General features: G+C 32.2%; 2 protein-coding genes across 2 annotated transcripts in view; one reads left to right on the top strand and one right to left on the bottom strand.

Annotated features, from left to right (window-relative positions):
• The window catches only part of LOC129222439 (ral GTPase-activating protein subunit alpha-1-like), an 81,754-nt gene extending 67,752 nt beyond the window's left edge, over window positions 1-14,002 (bottom strand). Inside the window, 5 exon segments of the mRNA XM_054856953.1 lie at window positions 5,059-5,305; window positions 11,709-11,810; window positions 11,902-11,954; window positions 13,352-13,459; window positions 13,848-14,002. Of these exon segments, the coding sequence (XP_054712928.1) occupies window positions 5,059-5,305; window positions 11,709-11,810; window positions 11,902-11,954; window positions 13,352-13,459; window positions 13,848-13,953 (616 nt within the window). The 5' untranslated portion in view covers window positions 13,954-14,002.
• A 1,576-nt stretch (window positions 14,003-15,578) lies between these two features.
• The window catches only part of LOC129222437 (thyroid adenoma-associated protein homolog), a 73,749-nt gene continuing 61,463 nt past the window's right edge, over window positions 15,579-27,864 (top strand). The window contains exons 1-4 of the mRNA XM_054856951.1: window positions 15,579-15,677; window positions 17,571-17,693; window positions 22,633-22,747; window positions 26,656-27,299. Coding sequence (XP_054712926.1) covers window positions 15,579-15,677; window positions 17,571-17,693; window positions 22,633-22,747; window positions 26,656-27,299 — 981 coding nt within the window. The remainder of the gene's footprint in view (window positions 15,678-17,570; window positions 17,694-22,632; window positions 22,748-26,655; window positions 27,300-27,864) is intronic.

The raw sequence follows: 27,864 nt of genomic DNA, 5'->3' as shown, positions 1-27,864 counted from the left end.
GCCCTCTCACACATCCACCTAAAAGAATTTTTGACGAAGAGTCTTAGTTTCAGAATAAACATTGGGGACCAAATCATTTAGAGAGAATTTCCCAACTCATCTATTTTGATATCCTTTTCTGGGTATTTTGCCGTTACTTACTTCTAGTAAAAGACTTTAGGAATACATATCACCATCTCCTAAACTGGCTCTCATACTTGTTTTTAACACTAGAAAGATGGAAGCGGTCATTTTGACTGCAAACGATTTTCAAATGCTCATATTTGCTGCTTTTAATTTTCAAACTCTTTTTCCTTCATTGACTTTTCCTAACTATTTATTAAGATCTTACAACAGTAATTTTTTTTCTTTATTATTATTATTATAGTCGCTATAAATGTTTATACCTAGAAAGACTGACTACGGTCATTTTGACCGCTAAGTGAACCTTTCTTTATGCATCCGTTTTCTTCTTTTTTCTCTTATCAGTTGTGTGTACTATGGACTATTGTTAGTTATCAGGGTAAGTAATGTTCTTTTGAGTTTGAGTAGTACCTGCCGGTCAGGTTTAATTCTTTGAACTGTTAGAAAAAGGCGAAACACCTGCTGGTTGCATGGTTTCAGTTTTCTGCTATCTGCACAGGGGAGAAAGTTGAGAAAGGTAAATTTGAAAAGGCTGTGACTGGACACGTGAAATTACTTTGAGTCTAAAAAGAAGTAAATATAAACAGGTAAATTCCAAAAATGTTTGCTGGAATACTTTTGTGCACCAAAACATGTGCTTTGTTTGAAGCATTGATGTTTGTTTTCTTAGATGATAATGAAGTGCTCAGTCACATAATTATCTTTATGATGTCGAGAAGAACCGTTGACAAGCAAAACTTATAGGAACATTAATTCCTGAAACTGTTGCAGATTTATCTAAATTAGATTATGGTTCGAATGAACAGACTGACTTATCTGAAGAGAAACATATTCCTAGCGATGAGAATAGTTAGCTTTCAAGAGATTATTGCAAATCTTTTTCAGAGCCTAGATTTGCAGAAAAGGATTGTTCTTCTGAGTTAGAATTAGAAGAAACCTGACTAATAAAAACTGATGATCAATATATAAAAAGCAGTGAAAAAAAGGGGAAAAGGGCCCAAGGCCGAAAAAAAGGGGAAAATTTCAAAAACATAAAAATCAAATATTTCTCTAATTTCCTCCAAGTCACCTCCACTGATCAATTTTGCTGCATGTAAATAAGTATCTACCTCAGGAAAAAGATTAAAATTGTGTGAAATTAAACTATGTGGAAATAAATCAACGAGCATTTGTTCTGATTGCCAAAAAAAAAAAAAAACTGTTAATGGCTAATATACAGGTGACCTGATAACATAAGTATTTCAAAATACTGTAAAAGATAGTAATGTACGGTATCTTGCGTTATTTATATATTTTTTACACCAAACACATGCATGGTTGATTATAGTATTTGTTAGTTATTACATGCTAAGAAAATTTCCTCTTTTTTGTACAAATTTGCTCTTTCTCAATGCCAATTGTGTAAAGCATGTATTTGACTTCATTGAACATAAATTTAAAAAAAAAAGCTATCTGAGACTTATTTGTAGACTATATTACGATTAAATTGTTAAATCAAATTCTGACATGTTAAAACAAATCTTTTCTATGGTTAAAAATCCTGAAAGGAGAAAATTTCCAATCTTTTCAGTATGGCGGTCAAAGTGACCGCTGCTAGTCTTTCTAGGTATACGCAAAACGCCGTCTTTCTAGTGTTAAGATACAGAGATTATAAAGGGCTCCTAAAAAAAACGACTTTAATATTGCTTGAAGTTGTCAAATATGAAGGTGTTACCACTCATAATTTTGTCTGAACCTTTTTGGCCCTTTTAGGGTTTGATCTATGCCTTTTACACGGAACGGTGGGTCATCGAACATTCATCCAAAATTATGAGACACCCTATTGAAAAAGTTCTACCAGTTGCCGGTTTTTCTTGTGGAATATACCTGGAGCAGGCATTCAAAGTAGTTTAAATGTGGATTGGTCAGTTTTATACCTCTAAGTAAAGTCTCAGCACTTCTCTAAAAAATGCATCGCAAAAGCCTGTTGATTGATTTTTGGATAGTGTTGAATTTATTAAGTTTTTTTCAGTTAGACTGGATATGCCGATCAATATTAACTTGTGTTCCTGGTTTTCATGCACATATCAATTTTTAATACAATTGTTTTCACTGATTCTCTGCGGAGGTGGCAAATAGAAGGCTTCCATTAAGTGTCCGCTTCACTGACACATTTTGCCTTAAATTAGACTTTGGTTTATATCGCTTGACATTGAACGACAATCATAGTATTTGTGCCTCATTCCTTGCAATATGTTGTCACAGACATCTTTTTAAAATGTTTGCCATAAAGTAATAGGATCTAAAAGTTGATGTAAAAGTTAAAATAGTTATACACAATTCTCCGTATTTAGAAGCCGAGTCTTCTGCAGCCTCAAATGCATGTAAAGCTTTTGGCGGTTCTGATGCTGGCATCGTGATATTCTTTTCTTTTATGTGTTCCCATCCCTCAGCATTCAGATCAAAGAGAACCTTTAATTATTTAGTCATTGCAGATGCAGGGCAATCGAGGTTCGTTTTTACATATATAAGAACAAAACAGTATGAAACAGAGACTGGTAGCGAAGACAAACTATTGGTTTAAAAAAATAGTATGGATGCATATATGCATAAATTATAGCCTATGTCACTCAGAAAGAATGCACCTTTCATATAGTGAAAGAATTTTTTAAATAGTTGCAATGGTTCCGGAGATTACCTCAAACATATAAACATACAAAAATCAGTTATCTCTCTTTTTATAATATTAGTATAGATATAAGTCATTGTGTTTATAAGAAAATCTGCAAATTTTTATTTTGTTCTTAACTGTAGTTTTGGAGTACAAGTAATATTGCAAGAGTGAAAATGTGTTGTTACACACACAGAAATAAGGATCCATGTATTTTTGCTTTGTTGAAGTTAAGATAGTATAATGCAGTGTAGTTAAATTTAGAGCAATACAATCTAAAAGTGCAAAATTAATTTAGAAAAATAAAACCAACTGATTTTAATTAATGATTTTGATCACGTGATTCAAATCAATTGGTTTAAATCAATGATTTTTATTAAAAAATATCTTTAATAAGCTGATTTAAATCAACGAACCCTGCTGCATAATATGTTCCTATTACATTCATCATTTTTAGAATCTTTCTAAAATGGGAAGTCATGAGTATAGCATTTTTTGTGAGCCCCTGAGAATAGGATATTTTTGGTGAACCCCTGATTTTTGCTAGTATTGGATGAAAAGTACAGCAATATTGGTATAAATATTACAATATTGGATACTTATGATATTTATTGAATTTATATCCAGATGGAGCAGTTGAGTTTGTTTAGCTTGAAACCCACTGCATGAATCACTTTTTTAATTTTACAGTATTTTTAGCACGCAGTTAATGTTTTTTTCTTTTTTTCATGATTCCTTACAAAAAATTTGCCCAGAACCTCTACAACCTAAATTGCAGTCACTCTATAATTTTTGGATTTCAGTCCCGACAATTTTTATTAGCAGCAGAAGTTCCAGAAAAACATTCTATCTCATATCAGGGTCATTATACAAAAAACGTAGGTTTTTGAAGTTGGAATTCATGAAAAAAAAATCTTCAATTTTTTTAAAAGTTACTTTATATTGTTCCTTTTAGGCCCTTTCTTACTCTCTCATAGTTAGTCACATTCTTTATAGGTTATTTTGTAACTTTCTTTTGTAGTTAAAATTTTGGATGTGAACGGAGGGTAACGGATAGAGTAAATATATATTTTAAATGTTACTTTTAAACTTTTCATTTAAATAAACATTGCATCTTGTATGAGGAACATGATTTGAACTGATTAAAACGTACACATCTTTCTTAAAATAGATTTTTAAAGAAAGTTGTATGCTCCATTTCTGATTGTATATCCTCCATTACATCTATACTGTAACGGAGGATACAGAAATGGAGGATACAAATACTTATGTTTTGATATGATCATTGTGTTGATTTATGGTTAACACATGTTATTTAGAATTTACTTTTGAAAAAAGTGATTCAATTTTAACTCTTTTTTTTTTTTTTTTTTTTTTTTTGTACACAAACAATTTTTTTTTTTTTTAACTCAAGAACGGAGGATACCCAAAGTTAAGGACCTATTTGACTTCAAAGAGAATAATGCTGAAATTCTTTCACACTAAGTTCTTTAGCTTCACTATGAAGACCCAAAGTTGAAAAGGGCTAACTTGTGATTCCAAACCTCTGTAATGAGCTGCCAGTACTGCCGCCTGTAGGAAATTCTATTACTTAATTAAATCCTGAACGGAGGATACAAGAAATACTGCGACAGTGATTCAAAAGATTATGAATGCTATATATTTTTTTATTTTACAACATAATTCTTTTAAGCTAATAAAAAGAGATCAAATGATTTAAATTTCACTATTAACTCTGTTATATTTTTTTGTATTGAGTAAATAAATGAAAATGTACATGGGAAGAAATGTGTTGGGACAAGCAACCGAGGCATACAAGAATCTATCTGTTCAGTGAAAAAAACATTTAAAAATTTTTATGACATCATTAATATGTATTGATCATTTTCAAAATTTGTTATACTTTTCTGAACCTCATAAAAAAGTGCTTAAAAATAAATATTTTTGAAACTAACCACCCTGGACCTAAAAAAAGGGCATTTTTTGTAGAATGACCCATCAACATTCTACAAATGTCCTCTGAGTTTTATGGGAGTACACAGCCAAGGGAAAACTGTACAAGGAGCAATTTTCAAGAAATTCCACCCACTCAGAAAATGCAAATATTTTTGTGGATCCTGTGCTTTTATTTACCTTATCCATCACTACCCTTTTCTACGTTAGAAAAACAGTGCTCCCTTCCCCCTCCCTCAGCAAAAAGAGCTAACACTTCTACCACCATAGTCATGACGAAAAACAAAAATAGCAAACATAAAGTAAATAATAATAATAATCTAAATTTGTACCAGTATCAGAAGTATCAGCTGTGTTTGCATAAAATGTTGATGTTTCTTGGTATGCATCACCGGCATTAGTTCCTCTACTAAAAATTCCATGATTTTGATTGGAGCTTTGAGCAGTTAAAAAGGGGTTATGTACACCAGGTATTATTCCAGGTATTAATGATACAAAAACAGCATCTAGTTCTTCAGGGGCATTCTCACCCAGTATCTGGTACCATAAAAGGAATAAACGAACTCCTTCTCTCCGAAGCTGCAGGAAATAAAATCACAATTACGAAATTTAATTTGTAAACCACAATTATGAAATGAACGAATAAATTCCAAGTACAAAACAATACACGCTAATACACAAGCATATGAATATACCTTAGGTTTACAAATAGATAAGGTGCAATAAAAAAATTCTGACAAATTTTAAGGTAAGTTATACTTTACACAAAAAGAGAATAAAAGTTTAATAAGCACTTAGTCTAATTTTTCCTCTTTGATTTAAATCAAAAATCATTTTTTTTTTTCTAATGCAACAGTGAAAACAACCACACGCATTATGCATGAATCATTTTACTGAAAATCTACTGGAAAATTCAAGTTAAAATTTAGCAACAATATTCAAAACACATATTAAACAGCAAATTGGCTATTTTACAAAAGTGCCTCCCCCCCCTTTTTTTGACTATCTTTAATGAGGTAAGAATGACAAAGCTGTCATCTTATAGAAAACTTTAAAGATTTTAATAGTAATGGGAGGGTAGTTTTCAGGGTCCAATAGAGGTTAATTTTACCGTTTTCCGATACCTTCAGAAAAATTCTATTTTAAAATGGGTAATTTAACAAAAATTAAGAAATAAAATCAGCAGATTCACAAAACTAATTTTGAAGACTGGCACAGTCACAAAAACAGTATTCAAAAATTGGAAAATCCACAAAAACCTGCATTTGAAAATAGAAAATTTGTTTCTCTGTTTAAAACAAAATTTATTCACGAAATAAAATGCTAAGCTAATTTATATCAACAATTGCTTAAGTAACAACTTTTTGTAGTATTTTAATTCAATTTTAGCTGTTTTTTGTAAAAGTGCATTTGCACAATTTTATTGCGATCTTTTAGCATCTGTTTTGGGGCACTGTTTGTCTGATAATTTCTTTCCGGGCTCAGCCCGGGCCGGGGCCCGAAGCGGGCTCAGGCTCTAGAACCGAAAATAGGTTTCGGGCTCAGGCGGGCTCGGGCTGAAGCACAGATATTCAATCGCCAATCTCCATACAAATTCAAAGCAAATAAACATTTTCCTACTGTGAGGAAATGAAAGGAATATTTAAATCAGTTCAATCAATGCATACCTGCCAACATCTACTGGGAAAAAATCCAGTAAATGATTAAAAAATCCAGATGATTCTGACGGTTTTTTTATTGTTATTTCGGGTGGAATAGGGATTTTTTATTATCCTTCTCAATACAACCCAACACTTCTTACATCACATACACAATCAAGAGAAATGATCAAAATCCAGGAATCTCCCGGAAAAACCAGTAGAGTTGGCAGGTATGTCAATGTCAAATTTACCCCTCCCCTCCCCCTCCCCAAAATTAATAATCTAATTAACGCATATTTATAGTGTTTTTTGCGATTACTATTGCAATATGTCATACAGTAATGCATTTGAAGTGGAGCATTTTAAGAAAATTTAGAAAATTCTCTTAATGAAGAACATTGGACGTAATATTTTTCATTAACAGAGAGATCATGTCAGATTGTAGAAGGCTCAGTTTTTGATACAAGAAAGTTTCCTTTGGGCTCGGGCGGGCTCGGATTTTGGTCCGAGACAATATCACTTGGGCTCGGGCGGGTCCGGGCTCTCAAAAATGAGCCCGAACTCATCTCTATTGTACACACACTATAAAGTCTATTGAGCTGAAATACGATAGTAGTTTTTGTACCTCTTAGGTTTTTAGATCCCCCTCCCCAAACCCCTCCAAAAAAATCCTGTTAGAAATCATAGTAGATGACATTTGTACTTTTCGAATTAAAATTGAAGTTGTTCTTATTTATTCTTCAAAAGTTAGAATGTGCCTTTATAAAAAAAATCGCGAAAACCATGCTGATAAAAAAAAATTCCTTTGAAAAAATATAATGCTGATGCAATACTTTCACAAAAAAAGGTAGTGCAAAAAAACAAAAAAATCCTAGATTGGGCCCTGAGGGTTTTTTTTTTTTTTTTTGCATAATATGCTTTTGCATATCCTGCAAAATGATTTTATTACAGTTACAGCTACACAGTCAACAACATTTAATCAACAAACTTTACCAGTTCCTGGTTTTGGAAGGGGTTCTTATCAGAAAAGGCAATATTCTGAGCATTTTTTCTGGGGTAAAATTTGTGAACCTTTTGCCCTCAAATGCTGTTTTGGACTATTTTTTACTATTTTAGGGGAGGTAACCCCCCCCCCCCCATCCCTCTCTTGATCCACACTAGATACAGTTGAGCTATTTTAGCAATTCTTAACTTCAAAATATATATTAGAGGTTTTAAAACTCCCAAATAAACATAAAAGGAGATTAAATAATAAATAGATAAAAAGTAAATGAATAATTACTGAGCAATTATGCATAACACTACTAATTGTTTTTCTCATACTTAAAGTAAGAGCAAGGCCCAAAAGGTTACTAAAACAAAGGTAATTTGCGAGAAAAGTTCGTGTTTCCTTGAAAAAATGGCAAATACCGTAAACCATTAGACCTAAAATAGAAACCAAAACAGCATTATAATTTACTCATGAAAATCCCACTTACTCATAAACAAACACTGAATGAGATTAAATGATAATAATGCCGATACTTCAAAAGCCACTCTCAAATAGACACATCCTTAACATATATGATTCAATAACATAAAAAAGGTTGTTAATGTGCAGGGGTCTGCACAGGGTCCGTTTTTTGTGAAAAATCAAATAATTTTGTGAAAAATGAATTAATTTTGTGAAAAATCAAAAAACTTTGCAAAAAAAAATTTTGTCAAAACAAAATTTTAGAATTTAGAGATGGCACAAACGGCATCAATTAAACTTAAAGTTGAGTGTTTTCCTCTTCAACGTCGAGAAAATCATTCTGGATTTTTTTTTCTGATATTTGGCGGGGGGGGGGGGGGGGGCATCGCTGTTTCAAGTATCAATATTTATCTACCATTCTACATTATGTTAAATTATACTAGATATATTTCTGTACAGTACTTAAAATAATTGTAACAAAAACATGAATAAATAAAATAAAATTCAGAATAGGGTTCAGCATTCAACTTTTTGACCCAAGACACTCTTAAAAAGCACAGAATTTCGTTTAAAACTTATAAATTCCGTGATTTTAACAAAAATAAAAAGATATTTCAATTGTTTACCTCTTAACAAAGCGTAATAATCATCAAAATTTCCTAAAATTGGATTCCCATAGCGGATGCAAAGAGATCGCAATTCTCAAAGTGAAGGCATCAAAAGTATAAAAACGGCTTGTAAAAGAAATGTTTTTGATAAAATTATTTTAAAATTGCATTTTAGAGTCCTATGATAAACATATCATTAATATCTGTGGACACAGTTGACCCAAAAAATAAAATAAAATAAATCATCTATTCAGCATTTTAATTTTTGACTCATAACAGAAAATGGAATTTTGCTTTAAAAACTTGAAATGAGAGTTCTAACAGAAATAAAGAGACTTTTCATTTATTTGAATCCTAATGAAGCGAAGTTAGCTTGAAAAAAGAACAAAATATGATTCCCATATCGGATGTTAAAAGATTGCATTTTTCAAAATGTAGACATCTAAAGAAAAAAAAAACGGTAATTAAAAGAGTTTATTTAAAGTTAATCATCCTTGTTAGCATCGAAAAATCAAAATCCATATAATTTTCTCCCAAAATAACAATTAAACATCGCACCGCACCGTAAAAACGCAAATATTGACAAGCTGGCAAAATGATGAGAATATTTTCTAATCAAGTCATTATAAAGGTTCAATGCCAGACGCTAAGTGGTGATAATTTTGAAGTTGGTAACCCTATCTGAAGCGATCACATTTTTTCCTCATCCTTACTATTCCTTTGCAGTTCTAAGTTCATTTCGCAGATATATATTATTATTGTTTATTAAATCATGAGTGGAGAAAAGTGCTTACCAATGCCTTTTCAGAAAAGTTTACAACACCGCCGCTAATTAGCTGTGATAAAACAAACAACCATTATATTTATTTGGCAGTAGCAATTATTTATCGCTTGCAGAAGCGAAGCATCGCAAGAGTGCCGTTTTTTTTTTTTTTTTTTTTTTTTTTTTTTTTTTTTTTCAAAATTAGCCCATTTTGTATAAGCTGATTCCTCTAATTTGACTTAAAAAAAGGTTCCAAAAATTATCGGTTTATACACAGAAATATGCGTTATTTTGCTTTCAGATTTGCTCTTTCAATAAACAATTTGTGACAGATCAGATCTTGTTTATCAGAATTTTGTGAAGGGTCCGTTTTGTTTGATCGGGATTTTGTGAAAGGTCCGTTTTGTTTGATGGGGATTTTGTGAAAGGTCCGTTTTAGTTGATCGGATTTTTGTGAAGGGTCCGTTAACGGACCCAAATATCCTCTGGCCAGACCCCTGATGTGTCATACTTTGATAACATAAAAAAAGAATTAAAAAGAAATGAAAACCACTCGTAGCAAGGGTAAACAATTAGAGACCGAAAAGCGGAAAATTACTTGCGTATACGACTGAAATCTTCAAATTTATTTAAAAGAAATATTTTTTTAAAGAATAAAAATTGTTTTCATCAAAAATGGAGTGCATAAACATCTAGAGCAGGTTTTGCATAAAATGCCTTAAAGTTTATGTTTGTCTCATATATTTTCATTTTTAAATACAACATTAAATAGGTACTTTTTTTTCTTTCTTGCTTCCTCATTTGGGGAAGAGGGGGGGGACACCAAACTACTGCCCCAGATGACTCCTGTGCTAGGTAAGCTACTGTCTTAAATTTCCTGAAGGAAGTTTAATGTTTCGATTAAATTGCACTATTGCATCAAAAGTTATTGTGGGGTTGGGAGAGACAAATTTCACCACAACTCAAAACCCTACTTTATTTGATATTATTTTAAAAATATTTATTTAATTTTATTTATTTCACTAATTTTTATTCATTTAATCAAATTTTATAAATTTAATTAAAATATTTTGTTTTTAATGGGTTTTTTCTTTTAGTTTTGCCTTGAACAATGTTTATCAACATATTAAGCTAACTTTTTTTTTCTTACTTTTCTGGGCCAGTAGGCTAAAATGGACAAGAAATGTCCTTATTTCTTGGTTGGCTACACTGGAAAAGAGATAACAAATCAGCAACAAGATAAAAAACATTCTCGTTTGCTAAGTTTTATTTCCCTAGATTGAAGAATTAAGTATTTCCTGATACAGTGGGATCCCGCTACAATGCCATCCGATTTACGCGAAATGGCTATAATGCGAATTTTTCATGAGTAATGAATTTTTCTCTATTACAATTGACTCTCAGACAGCAATTTGTACTCTCAGACACAAATTGCTTTCCTGCAACATGAAAATTTTTGGATAGGAGCAGAGGAGCGTTAGAATGGGCTTCGTAGACCCTAAATATTTGTTTTGTGAATGGACTTTCATCCCTTTAGCATCACTGAAAGCGGAAGTTCACACACTGTATTAGTCAAAACAACGCTTTGCTTTAATTTATACAAATAACCGATCAGAATCTTAATTTCTTTTTTCGAGGGATGTTACCGTAGATGGAAACGATATAAAAGAACTAGCCAAGCAACTGTATTTAGAAATATATTAGAATAACGGTTTGGTCAAACAGCCTTAATCATCATCTTTTTTTTAAGTTAAATATTATAATTGAATCTACTGTACAGTACTATTATAGTGCATTATTTTATTAATACTACATACTGGTTTATTTTATGTTTCTCTTTCCCATTGATCATTGATTTTGTGCATCCTAACAATGTATTTTATGTTGAATAACATAGTGTAAAAAATAATAATAAAAGAGTAAACTTCAGTGTTTCAGGTAAGAAACGAAAATGTATAGTTGAGGAATGACTTAAAATAGTTTGAAGTGGTGTTCAGAAGTTTCTAAAAGGATTGGGCTTGAATTAAAAAAACTTTTACATATACCCTTTTCCACAATGTGAAATTTCAACTTACGCGAAGGGTCTTGGAACGCATCCCTCGCGTAAGTTGGGACTCGACTGTACTGTGCTGTTTTAATTCATGTCTCTCATTGATCATTGAATTTGTGCTCATAACAGTAATTTGTATTAAATAGTACCACTTTTCTAAAATACAGTAAAAAGTCAGTACTTTATAAAAGATACAGTAATATAAAATTAAGAAAAGGTTTAAAACAATTTGAGGGGTGTTAAAAAAAGACGGAAATAATTGAGTATGCCTATAAAAAAATTTTAAACATACGTTGTTCTATGACGCGAAATTTTTGACTTGCGCGAGGGTTCTTGGAACGCATTCCTCACGTAAGTCGGGATCCGACTAATTCTGAAATGTATATGAATATTTTATTATATTTAAAACCTATCAAATTGGATAGTATATTCAGCTTCTTAAAAAAACAATAAAATACTTTTTCTTACTTTCACTGAATTCCCAAAATGCAAAAATTTTTTCATGATCCTTTGTATACTGTGACACTGCCATCTTCTATTGACAAGTTCAGGCAATAAAATTAAAATTTTCTAAAATAAAAAAGCAGAAGTTTATTACTATTGGAATAAAAAGTAAAATATAATTGTAAGGAAATTCATTGAATTTCTGTAGCTTAAATACCTCAAATATAAACCGCACAATTTCAAGATCCTCTCTTGAATTTCGATGATGTGCTAAAAAAATAAAAGAAAATTGAATTGCACACAAATAAAGAACTGTGAATGGAAGCAAATCGAGTCTGTAATAGAAACGTTAAGTTATACAAATACAAATGCGACGACCAGCAACATGCTCTTGGCCCAGCTAGGCTGGTCCTAGTCAATTTATTAATCCCCAATGAAGATCAATGGCCCTCTTAAAGCTATCCACCCCCTTGCTCATTACCACCTCTTCCGGTAAGCTGTTCCAAATGCCCACAACCCTACTAAAGTAGTAATTTTTCATTATCTCCAGGTTAGCCTGAGATTTGAATAGCTTAAAACAATAACCCCGCGTCCTACTTTCGGTGCAAAAATTTAATGCATTAACATCATTCATTTTGATAAATTTAAACAACCGAATCATGTCCCCTCTGATTCTCCTTTGCTCCAGACTGTACATATTGTAAGCCTGGTATCATAATCTAAATCTGAAAGTCCCCTTACTAGTCTAGTTACCCTTCTTTGAACCCTTTTCAGTACACAAATATCTTTCCTCAGATAAGGCGACCAAAACTGCACAGCATACTCCAGAAATGGGGTCTTACTAAACTAATACATAAAAGCAGAAGAACCTTCTTAGATTTGTTTGAAATAGATTTATTGATAAACCCAAACATTCTGTTGGCTTTGTTACTTGCAGTGCTGCACTGTTGACTAAACTTTAAGTCCTGATTAATTAAGATACCCAGATCAATAACATTTTTTGCCTGACTAATGACTGAACACTGTAAACGATAACTCTTACGCTTACTTCCATGACTTAAGTGTAGCACTCGACATTTTCCTACATTAACTGCCATACCCCACTTATTAATATAATCTAAATCCTCTTGAAGCTATTTTACCTGTTCTTCATTTTCTACAATCCTCATAACTTTTACATCATCAGCAAAACAATTCATGCTTTTGCAGAAATATTCTCATTGATGTCATTCATAAAAATAATAAACAAGAGAGGCCCTAAAACTGAACCCTGAGGAACCCTGCTTAAAACATCATTCCATATAAATGATTTCCCCTCACAACTACTCTTTGTTTCCTTCCATTCAGCCAATTTCTAACCCATAGTAAAGTTTTTCCTCCTATTCCTATATACAGTTGGCTCTCTGTTTAACGACGCTCTATTTAACAACTTTCTCTATTTAATGATGGCTTTTCACGGTCCCAGATGGTCACTACAGTGTTAAAAGCATTCTATTTAAGGACACTTCTACTTAAGGAAGATATTTTGTGGATATTTTTTTTGAGGCACGGTATCAGTTTTCGTTAAGTGTCTTAATGGACAGATTACATTAAAATTTTTACATGGAAGTTTTACAACTTAAATTACATGATATCAACAAGAGAAAAAGTGATGAAAAACTTACCACGTTGTTTTAAGTTATTTTCAGCATAGATAAAAACATCGTAAAAAACATAATAAATATGACTGTAGTTACTTTCAAAAAATAATTTTGCTTCAGTTATATCAGAATTATCTGCAAATGAGAGAAAACACTTCTGTAAATAATGAAACATATCAATAAAAAGAATGAACTATACACTTTTTAGTTAAATACATAGATTTTATTACGCAAAGTGTATCGTTTAAATGAAATAGGACATGCAAAATAAGAGGAAAACAAAGAGAAATATGCATTTTTTAAACAATTGTAAAAGCAGTTACATATTATATCTGACACTCTAGTTATTAGAAACTTCAGGCTCTCAGAACAAGGGTGAACTGTTGAAATAAAAACTCAGCAAAAAGTTCATAGATGACATTGATTACTGAAATAATGGCAGTAAAAACAAATCATAATAACACGAAACTAATCAAAACTTATAGAAATTTTCGAAAATTTCCAGTGACATAATGAAAATTACCTAGAACAATACGCAAATGTTTCAAACGAGACAAACAATCTTTTTTGGAATCAAGCACTTTCTGTGATGATTTTTTGACATCTGAATGAGGTTTCTTGCTAAACATCGTTCAAACGTCAAGTAAAATATTAAGAAATACTGCACTGACACACTCCCCCCGGAGGCATCACATTGCATTCCCACTACTCATGATTGTTGTGTTGTGTACATTTAACTCTCAAGGTCAGCAGTTAACTTTCTTATGTTAACTTCATTGGACTGAAAATTTTTGGTATGCATTCTTTTGCACTTAATCTGAAAGAAATTCAACAAGTGAAAACTGCATTTGAAATGCCACTTGTTGTGTATAAAACGAAATTGTTTACGTATTACAACTGTGTCATTCGTATAAATTAGGGACTCTAGTATAAATTAATGTTTTGTAATTAATTAAAGAAATGAATTAATTAAAAACTCACCTAATATTTGAAACCTCAAAGGTTTTTAAGTTTTCAATGAATAAACTATTCATTAAAATATTATTTTGACAATCAAAAATTAAAAGACTGCGTATTCTTGCATTACTTGCGCCTTTCTACGAATCTAATATTTATCTAGTTGTGTAATAGTATTTTATCACATATACTAATGAAATAATTATCATTTCTTATGAAAACTTCTCTAAAAAATATTTTAATATTTGCAATATTGGTGTGTGTTAAATAATACTTCAAAAATGTGTATTTGAGAGAAGAGACGTTTGGTTCCAGACTCGAATCAAAGCGTTTTTTCAAAAAGCGTCTAATATAATATACTGTAAATTTTAAAAATCCGACGAAAACAACAGAATGTGAGTGAGGGCCATGTGGCATAGCGCTGCAATTTCTCAATATTTGAAATATCCACTGCATAGCTGTAAAAGCAATTGATTTTCCATATTTGGTGACGTTCCGAAAACAAAAAACGGTTACATTGATCAAATCTAAAACAAACTATTGATGATGATTTATTCTCCTTTGATTTGATATGCAAACATAGTTTAATTCAATGTACCTGTATTAACATGTGACATTTTCAGTATGCATGGGATTTCCTTACGTTTACATTTTTTCTTTTTTCCTCATCATGCATCGCTGTGCCATCACTTTCTTAAAACTTCTGATAAAAATTATGATGAATTCTGTTTAACATTTCCCTCTCTCTTAGTCATTAAAACGTTGAATGTTGAAATTTTGAACACATGTTTCTTTCACTTAACTGTTTTTGAAATTACAAGAAGTTTTTTCTTTTCACTTGTGCATGCATCATCAGACCTGTCATTTAGGGGATGAGTCAATTTCCCCTCTCCTCTCCTGTCTTTGAAAAATTAATGTTTTCACAAATAGGGGGCGTGGTTTATTTCTTTTGGATAAAATTTGCACTAAGTTTAAACCCTTGCTCCCACCATTCCTTATTGCAAAATGATTTTCAGTATCTACAAGAATTTGGCAACCCTATAATTTTGAAATTGAACTTGCTGAGTATCGCCCCCGGCAGCAAAATTTATAGTTTGTTTGTAATCCAGACATATTAATCAAAATCGGCAACAAAAAAAATGCTGATGGTTGACCTTTAAGGGAAAAGTACCTTTCTATTTTATGAAATACAATTTTTTCTCTCTCTCATTTTTCTGCTTGCCACTTTTCAAATTTTTTTTTTAATTATTTATCTACAGTTTTTCTTATTGATACATTTGAATGTTTAGTGTAATCCATGGATTCTGAACTTTCAAGAACTTTTGCTGAACTATCTGAATTTTATGAAAAAATTGCTGCTGAGAGTTCTACAGCAAAAATTCACTTAAAATTAAAGGTAAGTATTTTCATTTATGCATACAAAAATTCTCTGGACTTCCCTTTCTCAGGTTTCCCCTCCCTTTTTTGCTGCTGATAACATTGTTTTCTTTTTAAATCACAGGTAGTTTGTAACCAATTGATAAGTTTTAAAACTTGGTACATTCTGTTTTATGCTGTAAAAAGTGTTCTGAAACATAAGTCGCAGTTAATGTAATTATCACAACCAGTGCTGGATCTTTGATTTTCCAAAACTTGAAACTGTTGCCTTTATCCATCTGCCTTCAAGTTTTAGTATCAAGTTGAAACAAAAAAAATACAAAAACAAGATAACTTTATCTCTGCCAGAAGTTGCCTACCAAGGCAAGAACCTCGGCTTGCTTTTCCCCCTCCCAATGTTTACCCCCCTCTTGATTTATGTTGTCTCTTTTCTTTTCCCCTTTAATTTTTTCCTCAAGGAGTAGAATATGATTCAAAAATTGCATTTTTTTTTTTTTTTTTTTTTGAGTCATCTGTTGATCATATGGTATTACCAAAATTTTGATGTAGCTTCATTAATCTTAACATCAAAATGAGAATGAAATTTTGGTCTAATGATTTCAAATATATCAATAGTTCTATGAAGAACAGGAATATACTTTTTGTGATCACAAAGTACTTGAATGCAGAGGAGGAGGGGAGAGCTAGGGAGAGCTGCTGTCACCCCCTCCAAAATAGGGGGTATATTTAAAATAAAACCTAAAACATATGAGAATTTTCAAAGAATGGATTTATTGATGATGTTTGTCTCTTGTTGATGAGTTTCTCTAGTATTCCTAATTTTGATATTGTATAGTAATATTTCTTTGAAAGCTCATAGAAAAGGGAAAATTATTGGTGTTTAGTTGGATTGCCACCACAATACTGCTATGCCTTTCCACCCCCCACCCCCTCATATACACACAAGCACAAAGAAGTGTTCTTTCTTCTGCAAAGTTGTATTATTATATCACATCCACCATTAAAAAAAGTTTAAATTTAGAAAAGTGAGTTTTTCTCCTGCTTTTCTAAGTCCCATAAATAATAATAAGCAACAGACTAATCATTTCAGAAATTTCTAGGAGAGAAATGTGCGGTGTGCAAAGGATATGTACCAGAGCTTCAGAGTCATAGTCAGGCTGGTTTTGGAATAAAGGAGTCATGAGTCAAAAGCTCTAAAATTTCCGCAGTTGGTCATTTTTCCTCCAACTCCACAGCCTTGAAATATACTTAATGCATTTTATAAGGCAAACAACAAAGTACGTACACAAATGCGTAATTACATTGTTTCCAAAAAAATAGGGTGGTGATTGCTCAAATGACTGACTTTCATTTTGGACTGCATACACCCTTGTTTCAGTAGTAATAAAAAGTTATCAGTACTGATAAGACTATTAGACATAATCACAACTTTTAATTTAAAGTTTCACAAAAATTGCACTCAATTATTCTTATTTTAAATAGTAAAATCCCATTACAACGAATATATTACGATAATAGTTTCAACTAAAATGAATTTTCAGTCCTGATTTAAATTCCATCTCATTGCTTGAATTCCATTGCAACGAAATTCTCATTACAATGAACAAATTTTATGGTACCTTGAAGTTTGTTGTAATGGGATTTCACTGTACTTAACCATCAAACTTTCGGCATACGTCAGAGAGCACATAACCTAACTTTGCCCCCAAACCTTGAGGTCTTTTTGGTTCAGTGGTTAAAGCACTGGGTTAGCATCACAAAGGTCCACGGTTCAAATCCCGACCCGGACAATCATCATCCACGTCATGGTGATTCGTACGCCACAAACTGAAATTTAACTGAAAATATTTATTTAGTGATATAAACCATTAAATTGGTTGTTTTTTTTTTACAACTATATCTTTATTTACAGGAATTGTACAGATTAATTCAACAATATCAATTTAAGACTGACCAGATAAGTTCCTTCAAAACCAGCGACTTAGAATTATTCCTATCAGTGGTAAAATATCTGCTAAAATTAATTATCAATCAAGTAAGTATAAATTATTATAATTTTCATTTACTAAATGTCTCCTAATGTCCCCTGTTTTTTTATATCCAATTAGCGCTTCCACTACTGGGGGCTTATTACGAGCTCTTCGACTTCGGGAAGCTAGAAATCTCACCTTTCTCATTCCGAACAAAGTCGTTAGGCGTATTACGAACTGCAAGTGAGAAGCATACTCACAGTGGGAAAGACTTGCGGTTCGGGAAAAAAATATGAAGTCGTTTTGTTGGCGTGGTGTAAGATGAACCAATAAGAGATTGCTGCATGAAAATTTGAAATGGTGTTTCTATGCGTTCTCGTTTCATATGGATTTTGTGAATTTTAATAGTGGCTTTGTTTTTTTTTTTTTGTTTTTTTTTCACCACATGTCAAACATTTTTTTTTTAAACTATGAAATTTCAAAAATAATTAGAGATGCAAAATTTCCGGAAATTTTGCGGCGGTGGGAGAAAAAACAAACTTTTGAATTTAAATGGAAAAATTGATTTTTTAAATTTAAAATGTATTAATTGATATATTTTATCAGAAAACGTTTAAAATTTTCAATAGTTGAAAGTGTATGCAATCCATGGTATTTTTTCTTTCAAACAGATATATACATAAAACTTTCGCTATTAAATTAAATTCGTCACTAGCTTTCTTTGTTCTAACTATCAGAGATTATCCAAATTAGACAAACTACACAGTGTAGCAAAAAAAAAAATTAAAAATGCTTCTGACATAATGCTTGCTGATTCTTATGTAAAATGAGCCTCGGAATTCACATATGACCACAGTTTTCTCCCTACATGTCCCATTTTTTTTAGAGATGGTGCCCCGCCCCCTTCCATTTTTTTTCCGTTTTCGACAGTTTAATAGCCATTATTTTTATTTGGAGGGAAAGGAAGCATAAAATTAGCCATTGATACTTTTCTGAAGGTCTAGAGAGGTACAAGGTTCCAAAGTATGAACATTTAGACTAAGTCAAGAGACTCACAGTGTATTTCCCCTAAAATATTTTTTAAATCGTCAAAACCCATATTTTTTGTCTAGGAGGTTTGTTTTAAACTTTTTTCACTTATTTTGCGACCTAAAACTAGAGTGTAGAGCTTACTCCTGTGAGCTCCATGTCCGAAAAAAATTTTACGAAGCCAAAAAATTAAACAAAAAGAGAGAGCAAAAAAAGGAAGCATCGCATTTTTTTCAGAGTCGCATCGCAGACCTTTAGTTAATAACCTTCCTGTATTATTCAACTTGCACTCCCAGATATAAGTATGATCGAAAATGAACTTAGGATACGCTTATAAAGTAGCATTAATGTATGGAGATTTATTTAGTAAAATATCTCTCATGATTTAATTTACTTCATGTGAAAGTTACGGCTTTGTTTTATAATTCAGTGAACAAGACTTTAAATTCATTTCATTTTAACTTTAGCGTACAATAGTTTTAATAAAATGTCGAAACCACATTGATATCTACACTAAAATGTAATATCTTTTGCATTTTAGTTTTTATGTTTCCATATTCTGTTTCTGCTTGATGGAATAGCCAGCAATTTTGATGAATTTCCCCTCCCCTCTTGCATACACTGTTTGATTTATTTTTTTTTTAGAAAAATCAAGATTGCTTGCTGATTTCCTTTTGCTAGGGCTTAATGTTTTCAATTTATTGTCCTTGTGACTGGCAGATAGCTGGTCACGGTGATTTAATATCATAGTGAAAATCAACCATCGGTTCGTCGTGCTGCTGAACGTAAATATTTTTCGAATATTTACGTTCAGCAACAGCGAATTTCGGGACCCCATTCATTAATTTAACTTTTTTTTTTGCAGGTGATAAATTTTTTCGTAGCTTATAAATTATTTTCTTTGTTTTATTTATTTAATTTTTTGACACGATAAATCTATCATCTGTGAGTATTTCTCATGTAAATAGACTTCTATTATTTTTGTCTGTTGCAAATGTCATTTTCTAATTTGTTTTTCGATGGTTGTTGTCTTTATTCAAATGAAAGTTATTTTATTTACTTTAGAAATGTTATGCGTTATTAATTACTTTTATTTTATAGACAAAAGCATTTATGCTTATTTTTATTATGCCTCAAAAGGTTTTTTGTTTTTATTTTTGTATTCCTATCCTATTTCAAATTTGATTACAAAAAATACAATTTGACTGTCTCTAAATCAAGACTAATTCAAGTTATTTATTTATTCCTTTGTTTTCCATTCTGTAAGGAGAGAAGCATGCTTCTAGAGTTGAAGTAGTTTTCTTAAAACAAAATCTATTTTTCAAAAACAAAAAAGCAAAAAAAGGAAGGGAAAAAAAAGAAAAGAAGAAGGAAAAGAAACATGTTTGGGTCGATATCATGTTTGTGCTCTCTTTTAGGCGTTATGTAATTCAAGCACATTTGTTTTTTAATATCGTATGAAAAAGAAAGTCATAGAACCAAATTGCACCAACAATCTTTCCTCATCTAGTTAAAAATCATTAGGTTAAAAAAGAAATTTAGTGCAAAATTTATAATTATTTTCAAAGGTTATCTATTTAAGAACAAATCGCTATAAAAAAAACAAATTCTCAATTCAGAAGAAAATATTTTATGATCTGATTGTTGATAAAAAGAAAAAAAAAACTGTAACAACATTAATACTAAAAAAAAAATTTACAGAATTACTCGAGTTTTTGAAAAATATGCTAACAGTGGGATTCGAACCAATGATCCCACTAGGTCAACGCGCGTGCTTATACAACCACGCCACATGGGAGCACAAGTTTTTCGCTCAAATACAGGCTAAACCCTTTGAATCATACGCTACTTCAGCTACCCAAGTTGTGTATGCATTAAATGAGCTGTTTAAGTTTACTAAATCATTCAATTTGCCCGTCAGTTGATATTAAGTAAATGTAGAAAGTTATTTCCATTTTTATTGTTATGTTTTTGTGTCTTCTTGAATCTTAAAACTGAGAGCATATATATTCGAATAACGTTGTTGATTTTTGGCTACAGGAATCAGTTGTTTTAGTTCAAAGGTTCTAAATGTTCTAAATCTTTTTCTTTCTTTCTTTTTTTATCTTTAAGTTACTTTTACGGAAAAGTAGGGTAACATTAAAAACAAAATTGTATGTAGTTCGACCTGGGAAATCCATTGGTTTAGTTGCGTTAATAATGTTAGTTCTATAAACTATTTTCAGAGCACTGTGTTTCAGTTTATGTGTATAAAAAAGTTGCTTTTTTAAAGGGTTCAACATGTAAGACTCTCCAGTTAGATGCAAAATGTTTTAATTGATTTCAATGGCAAAATACAAAAATCGTGCTAACACTAACATGTCCGCCACATAATATTGAAAAAGTTCCATCTCACTGTATCTCACCACGATCTCACCACCTCTGAAGCGAATGAGTAAAAAACCCGAAAATGGGTTCTTTTTTCCCCATTCCGTACAGTTCGTAATAAGCCAACAGTGCACGCATGGAAAATCGTCTGTTTTTCCCGATCTCACTCCCTTCCGAAGAGCTGGTAATAAGCCCCCTGGCCGCTGAATTGGGTAACCTTTACCAGGTTTTTTTAAGTAAATAATTCTTTAAAAATTAAAATTTTAGTCTTTAAAGGGTTTGTTAAAATGGGATAAGAAAGCATGATTTAAAAGTACGAAACATTGAGGTTTTTTATTGGATTAGCTTCAGAATTTACTAGAATCAGTCAGCCTTATAATATCAACTCAATAGTGTAGCTTGAAATAACTTTCTGCTTGTTTGGTTATAACTTATATGCTTATAAACTATCCCTGGCTGTGCCACTTTATTTTGAACGAAGGCATAAGCGACTTGTACGGGGGGGGGGGCAACTGCTCACTCCATTCCATATGTAAAGAGGCCATGCCCCCTCACTTTTTACAGTTTGAAATTAATGGTCGATTGAAAAGTTATTTTTTACACAGTGGATTGATTTTTTCACAAAAACAAAAACTTATTTCACAAAAACAAAACTAAAAATTACAGGCTTAGGGAGACAGGACCCATCTCTAGAAACAATAACTCCAATGAGTAGGGTCTTGTTGCAACTTGTTATTGCGAAAACATAAATTGATTTCAAAATCTCAGAACTCATTTTTTTTTTTTTTTTCCTCAATGGTTATGTAAGATTTTGCAAAAATCTCCCTTGTCACTTAATTTTGATGATGAAGCTCGTCAAATTAGACTGTTTTGATGTGCTATCATTTTATTTTCCCCACCAGCACCCTCTGCAGCACCACCGTCGACACGCTCCTCACGATGCTGCTCCTATAGCGACAGCCGTCTCCAGGTTACATCCATGTCCTACACTTACACGCATACATACACGCATGTACACACACACATACACATATACACAAACAAATACACACAACACACACACACACAAACACATACACACACTCAAACACATATACACACATATACACAAACACATACATACACCTACACACACAAACACACATATACACAAACACATACACACACACAAACAAATACACACAACACACACATACATACACCTACAGACACACACATACACACACTCAAACACATATACACACACATACAGACAGACATGTGCACATACATACAGACACCTACACTTACACACACACCTACAGGCAACTACCCACACACACACCTACACACAACTACCCACACACTCATACCTGCACACAGACACAAACACACATGCCTACACACACATATCCCCTACACACAAACACACATACCCCCCCCCCACACACACACAAACACACACACCTACATACACACTCTCGTGATTGCAAAAAACATAATTTGAATTCAAAATGTCAAAATTCAAATTAATTTTTCTTTTCTTTTCTTTTTTTTGTTAATTTTTCACTCCAAATTCATAATTACTGCCATTTTATTTTATTGTATTTTAATTTTTCTTCTCAACAGGATTCTCCCGCTGATCTCATACTACTCAGCAGTACTTGTTTGGCCTTACTTTCCTGTGGAATCCTCAGTGCAGAAACTTCACCTTCATTTCTGATTCTCGTGTTACACATTATAGGTATTTTTTCTCTTCCAATTCACTATTTCCATAGCTAATATCTAGTAAAAAGTATCCCCCCCCCCCCCACAAAGAAAAAAAAGTGTCAGCAAACTTTACTTAAGTCTGTTCAAAAGCTTTTTTGCAGTTACAAGAAAAAAATTTTGTACAAAATCGGCACTCATGCAAATGACTCTTTTCGGAATGAACTTATCTTATCATGTATATTGTACAAACTTCTAAGTTGAGAAAATATCTGTATACATTGAACGCCAGTTAATTGAATCAGTGTTTAATTGAATCAACTGCTTTAATGAATCAAATCGCCAAAAACAGAACAAATTCCAGCTTTTTAGAATTAGCCGCTTTATGGAATCAAAATTGTTTTGAGCAAACGTGATTCATTTCAGCTGCAGCCATTGTATACCTATATTACTGTATGTATCTGTAAAAAATGAAAGATAAATCCTCGAAGGAAATTGCATTCCAGTTGATTTAAATTTTGATTAAATCCTATTTGCCATCCCAAGTCTAGATGTTTCAATAAAGATAGTAAAATTTGTAGTTTAAAAAAATGGAATAATCTGTACAAAAAATGTCTTAAGTGTTAAATAGTTTATGTTCTTTATTTCATTTCATTTTCATTCATATCTAATTTCCAAAAATTATTATAAAAATAGCAAATATTTTTTTTAATTTGTCATTCACTCAAAGAGAAGATGAAAAGAGAAAAAATAACATGAATGCCAATGAGTATGAAATTAGCATCCCCCCCCCCCTCCCGACATATTAAAAAATTAATCAATTATTCTGCCATGGGCAGATAGATGGCAGTAACTGCAAATTTTCCTTTGTTTTTTTTCATGCATTTGTGGCACCTATCATATGTTAGCTTTATTGTACAAGCTTGCTTATTTGGTTTCTGCTGGGGAAAAAATGCAAAAAACGCATCTAATATTTTTCAATTATTAATATTGAATCCAAAGAACATTTTTTCAAATATCTTGAAAACTCTTTGCTGCAAACTGTGCAGCCGCTGAAATATTTTGAAGTTAAGGGGCCGCTAAAATATTACAAGAGAATAAAATATTTCTGTACGAAAAAATATCTTCTTTCTAATGGTACCAAACAAAAAAAGATGCAATAGGACAAACTTGAGCTACAGTGCCTTAAAAAGAAGCTATTTTTCATGTGAATGATTTTGACAGCCACTTTGGATGCCAATATCTTTTAGAAAATCAATATTTACGCTCTGCAACTGTAACCTATTAAAAACATGTATATTGACAATAGAATTACAAAGTAAGAGCTTTTGAATCATTTTTGTTCAGAATTTATAACATTCTAAAATCCAGGAAAAGTTTCTCCACTGTGTTTTTCTTGCAACTTTGCATGCATGCTACCGGACCCGACGACAGACCATGTCTGCCAAGTCGGAAACTAGGGATCTGAGCCTTGCGGGAGGGGGCAAAGCGACACTGCACAATAAAATAAAGAAAGAAGGAAGAAAGAGAAAGGGCGGGGAAATTCCGACTAAGAGAAAATGTAAAGATTTGGAAAAATTTACTCTGTATTACTTAAAATAGATTTAATTGTTTTCTAGTAAGCAGTTTTGTTCCCTCCCCTCCCCCCTGTTTTCTTCCTCTTTTCTTGGGAGGTGGGAAGGGCCCGGCAACAATAACTGACAAGGGGCCCGCCTTTGCTCTCTGCGATCCTGCATGATACGCAAAAGTAAATGAACTCAAATTCATAAAAATACTGGAACGTATTGACAACCAAAAGTACTTTTAGCTCCTAAAATTTCAGGCTTCCAGTGTGATAAAATTTTCCATAATCTGAGCTCAAACAGGGCAATTTGTTACGATAGACAGAATTTCAAACTATTTTTTCTATCCTTATTCGAAAAAAATTTTTTTTGAAAGAAAAAAATCTGTTATTTCTAATGTATTAATGAAAAGAAGATGCGAGGTGACAAACCTGAGCTACAGCGCTTTGAAAATAAGCTATTTTTCACTTTCGCGATTTTGATAGTCATTTTGGATGACAATATCTTTTAGAAAATAGATATTTTAGCTCTGAAACTGTAAGCTATTAAAAACAAGTGTTTTACAATGCAATCACGATAACTACAAGCCTTTGAATTATTTTTGTTCAGATTTTATGGCAACCTGAAATCCAGGAAAAAATTTCCCCGCCACGCTTTTTTACAAGTTTACACGCATGCTATAACAAATCTAATCAGCTCAAATTTCCAAAAATACTTGACTGTATTAACAGCCAATTGTACTTTAAGTGCCTAAAATTTCAAGCTGATCTGCCATATTGGATCACATTTTTGGGAGATTCTAGATCCTCAGGATTTGGATCTAGAAAGCTGAAAATTTGCATCGGTTGGTTTCAAAGGCATCTCCACATCTCTAAAATTTTATCCAAATCAGAGATGGTTGAGCATGGATCCATAGGTCAATGACTCTTCTATACTTGCTATCAGGGCCGGATTTGGAAGTGTGGAGGCCCCGGGGCAACGAAGGATTGGAGGGTCCTAATCAGGATTCGAAAAGATCATCATATTTTTGAAAATATCCGATACTTTGATAGATATCTGAATATTTTGATATCTATGTATATATCCGATATTTTCAACCCGTGAAAGTTAGGATATTTTGTAAAAATTTTACTGTGGGTGGCCCCTTTGTTGTGGAGGCCCCGGGGCAGTAGCCCCGTCTGCCCTCCCCTAAATCCGGCCCTGTTTGCTAGTTGTAAAAGTAAGTAAAAAAAAAACAGAAAAAGGTCAACATTTTTCATATTTTTTCCGAACGTTGTTAAAAGTTGGATTTCAATTTAGTATTATGCCCCCCCCCCCCTCCGGCGGAAAACAACGCAATTTGGATTGCAGTCTTTATTTCATCAATTACGTACAATGCTTTCAGATTCCAAAAATTTTCTTTGCAGCTATATTTTGTGTCGTATTTTTTCACATTAATTTTATAATTACTTATAAAAATCTCAAACTAACTTATACAGCGGGGTGACACACTACAGCGGGTTATGTTTTAGGAGAGAATTAATAACAAAAATGATTTTAATTGACAATTAAAACAAATTTCGCACAGGGCCGCGGAAACTCGAATCACGCCTGGCTGCAGATACTGACATTTACCTGCCCACCACAGTATTTTCCTTGCTATTACGTTTTCATTCAGAATAGGTATTGCATTAATTGCTTATGGGGGATATACTGAACTTTCAACATACCAAATTTCTAGTTTCTTGAGAGCCTATTATAACGATGGTCAACTTAGTATATATTCTTCAAATTATTTTTTTTTCTTTAAAATCATAAATTGGCTGAAAACTGCATTATATTTTTAGTAATTTAAAAACATTATGTAAAAGAAAATATTACTTAAGTTTCAATCTAAATGTTCTAAACTGATAAAGGAATTGTATCATACATAATAGGATAAGATATATAAAGGAACCGTAATCTTTTGAAAAAGGTTTGTTGCTAATGATTTTGGGAGGGCCCATTTTCTTAAATGCACTTTTTTTTTACATGTGTTCATTTTTTATTTAACTTGAGTATTTCTGAAGGGCTCACTTTTGGCATTTAAATTTTTGTGAAACATCCATTTCTTTTAATTAAAATATACAGTCCTGAATTAGCTCAATTTACGAATAAGGATAGAAAAATTAGTTTGAAATTCTGTCTATCGTAATGAATTGCCCTGTTTGAGCTCAGATTACGGGAAATTTTATCACACTGGAAGCCTGAAATTTTAGGAGCTCAAAGTACTTTTGGTTGTCAATATGTTCTAGTATTTTTATGAATTTGAGTTCATTAACTGTAAATTGAGCGTAAATTTATGAATTACATATTAGTTTCAGGCATGTATCTGTTGAAATAATTTTGAAATATTCTTTTTCAGGTGAATGCGAAGGCTCGCTAGAACTAGTGGAAAAAAAATTGGATGATGCATTTGGACTGATAAAATCTAATAATAACCATAATGCTTTACAATCATACTCTGAAGAATATCTCCAAGAAGTCAAATCTAGAAGTAAACTGCCTTCGTTTGGACAGTTAGCTATTTTGCATGGAATGATATCCACTCAAAAGCAGCAGCTTTTTGCTGCAAAAATTGTCAAAGATGATTACCGTCCATTTTTGGTCACTCTGTTTGATTCCCTGCATTTCTGTTGTGTTTCTCTTTCTAGTATGCAGTTTCACACTTACAGCACTTTGCTCAATTGGTTGAGGATGTGCGTCAAATATTATAATGAGATTTTTTCAAGTCAAACACAATACTTCTCTCCAGAAGGCGAAGTAACTTGGAAGTTACTGCCATTGCTAGAAGCTAGTTGGCAGAGTCCAGTGAAAGGAATAAATGGACTGGTGAAAGAAATTTATCGATTGATTATATCTCTCTCAAAAACTGAAAAGGAGTTCCAAAATCTGAGTGGCATTGATTTGACAGAATATTTGCTAAGTTATGTTTTGAAAATGAATTGGAAAGTTAAAGGAAAATACCTTGTGCTCTCTGTCATTTTGCAACATGTGCCATATGATAAGGTAATCATTTTACATTGAGATTCTAAATAAGTTTTGAAGTTTTAAGTTCCTGTTCATCATTTGTAATAAAAATAATATAACAAAAGATAATTTAAGAATAAATGATAAAAGCACATTTAGAGCACAAAATTTGTTGCATACACATGTCTAGAGATTGTAAGAAGTACTGAAGGGGGGCATTTATGGCTCATATGAAGGGCAAGAGGGGCCCCTAATTCTCAAAAGTCACAGGACCTTACCAGGGGTGCTCCCATACAGGGTTCGTACGCTCCTACAAAACTCCTCCTATACTCCTTCATTTAGGAAAATTTTTTGAAGGGCCCATCAAACTCCTTCATTTTAGTTTTAACTCCTTCAAAACTCCTTCTTTTTTAGATCTAGACTCCATAATCCTCTTCTATGACAGTAATTTAAAATACTTCCATCAACAACTTGACTTCATCACAAGGGCAAAGGTATAAGAGTGATTTTAATGTAATAATTTGATATATATATTTCCCCTTAAAGATATGATTTACAAATTGGTTATAGGAACTCATAAAAGTTGAACGTGAAAATATTATTA

The sequence above is a fragment of the Uloborus diversus genome, chromosome 5 (assembly GCF_026930045.1).
Source record: "Uloborus diversus isolate 005 chromosome 5, Udiv.v.3.1, whole genome shotgun sequence".
NCBI lineage: Eukaryota > Metazoa > Arthropoda > Arachnida > Araneae > Uloboridae > Uloborus > Uloborus diversus.
The sequence above is the reverse complement of the archived record's forward strand: the minus strand, read 5'-3'. Positions and strand labels throughout refer to the sequence as shown.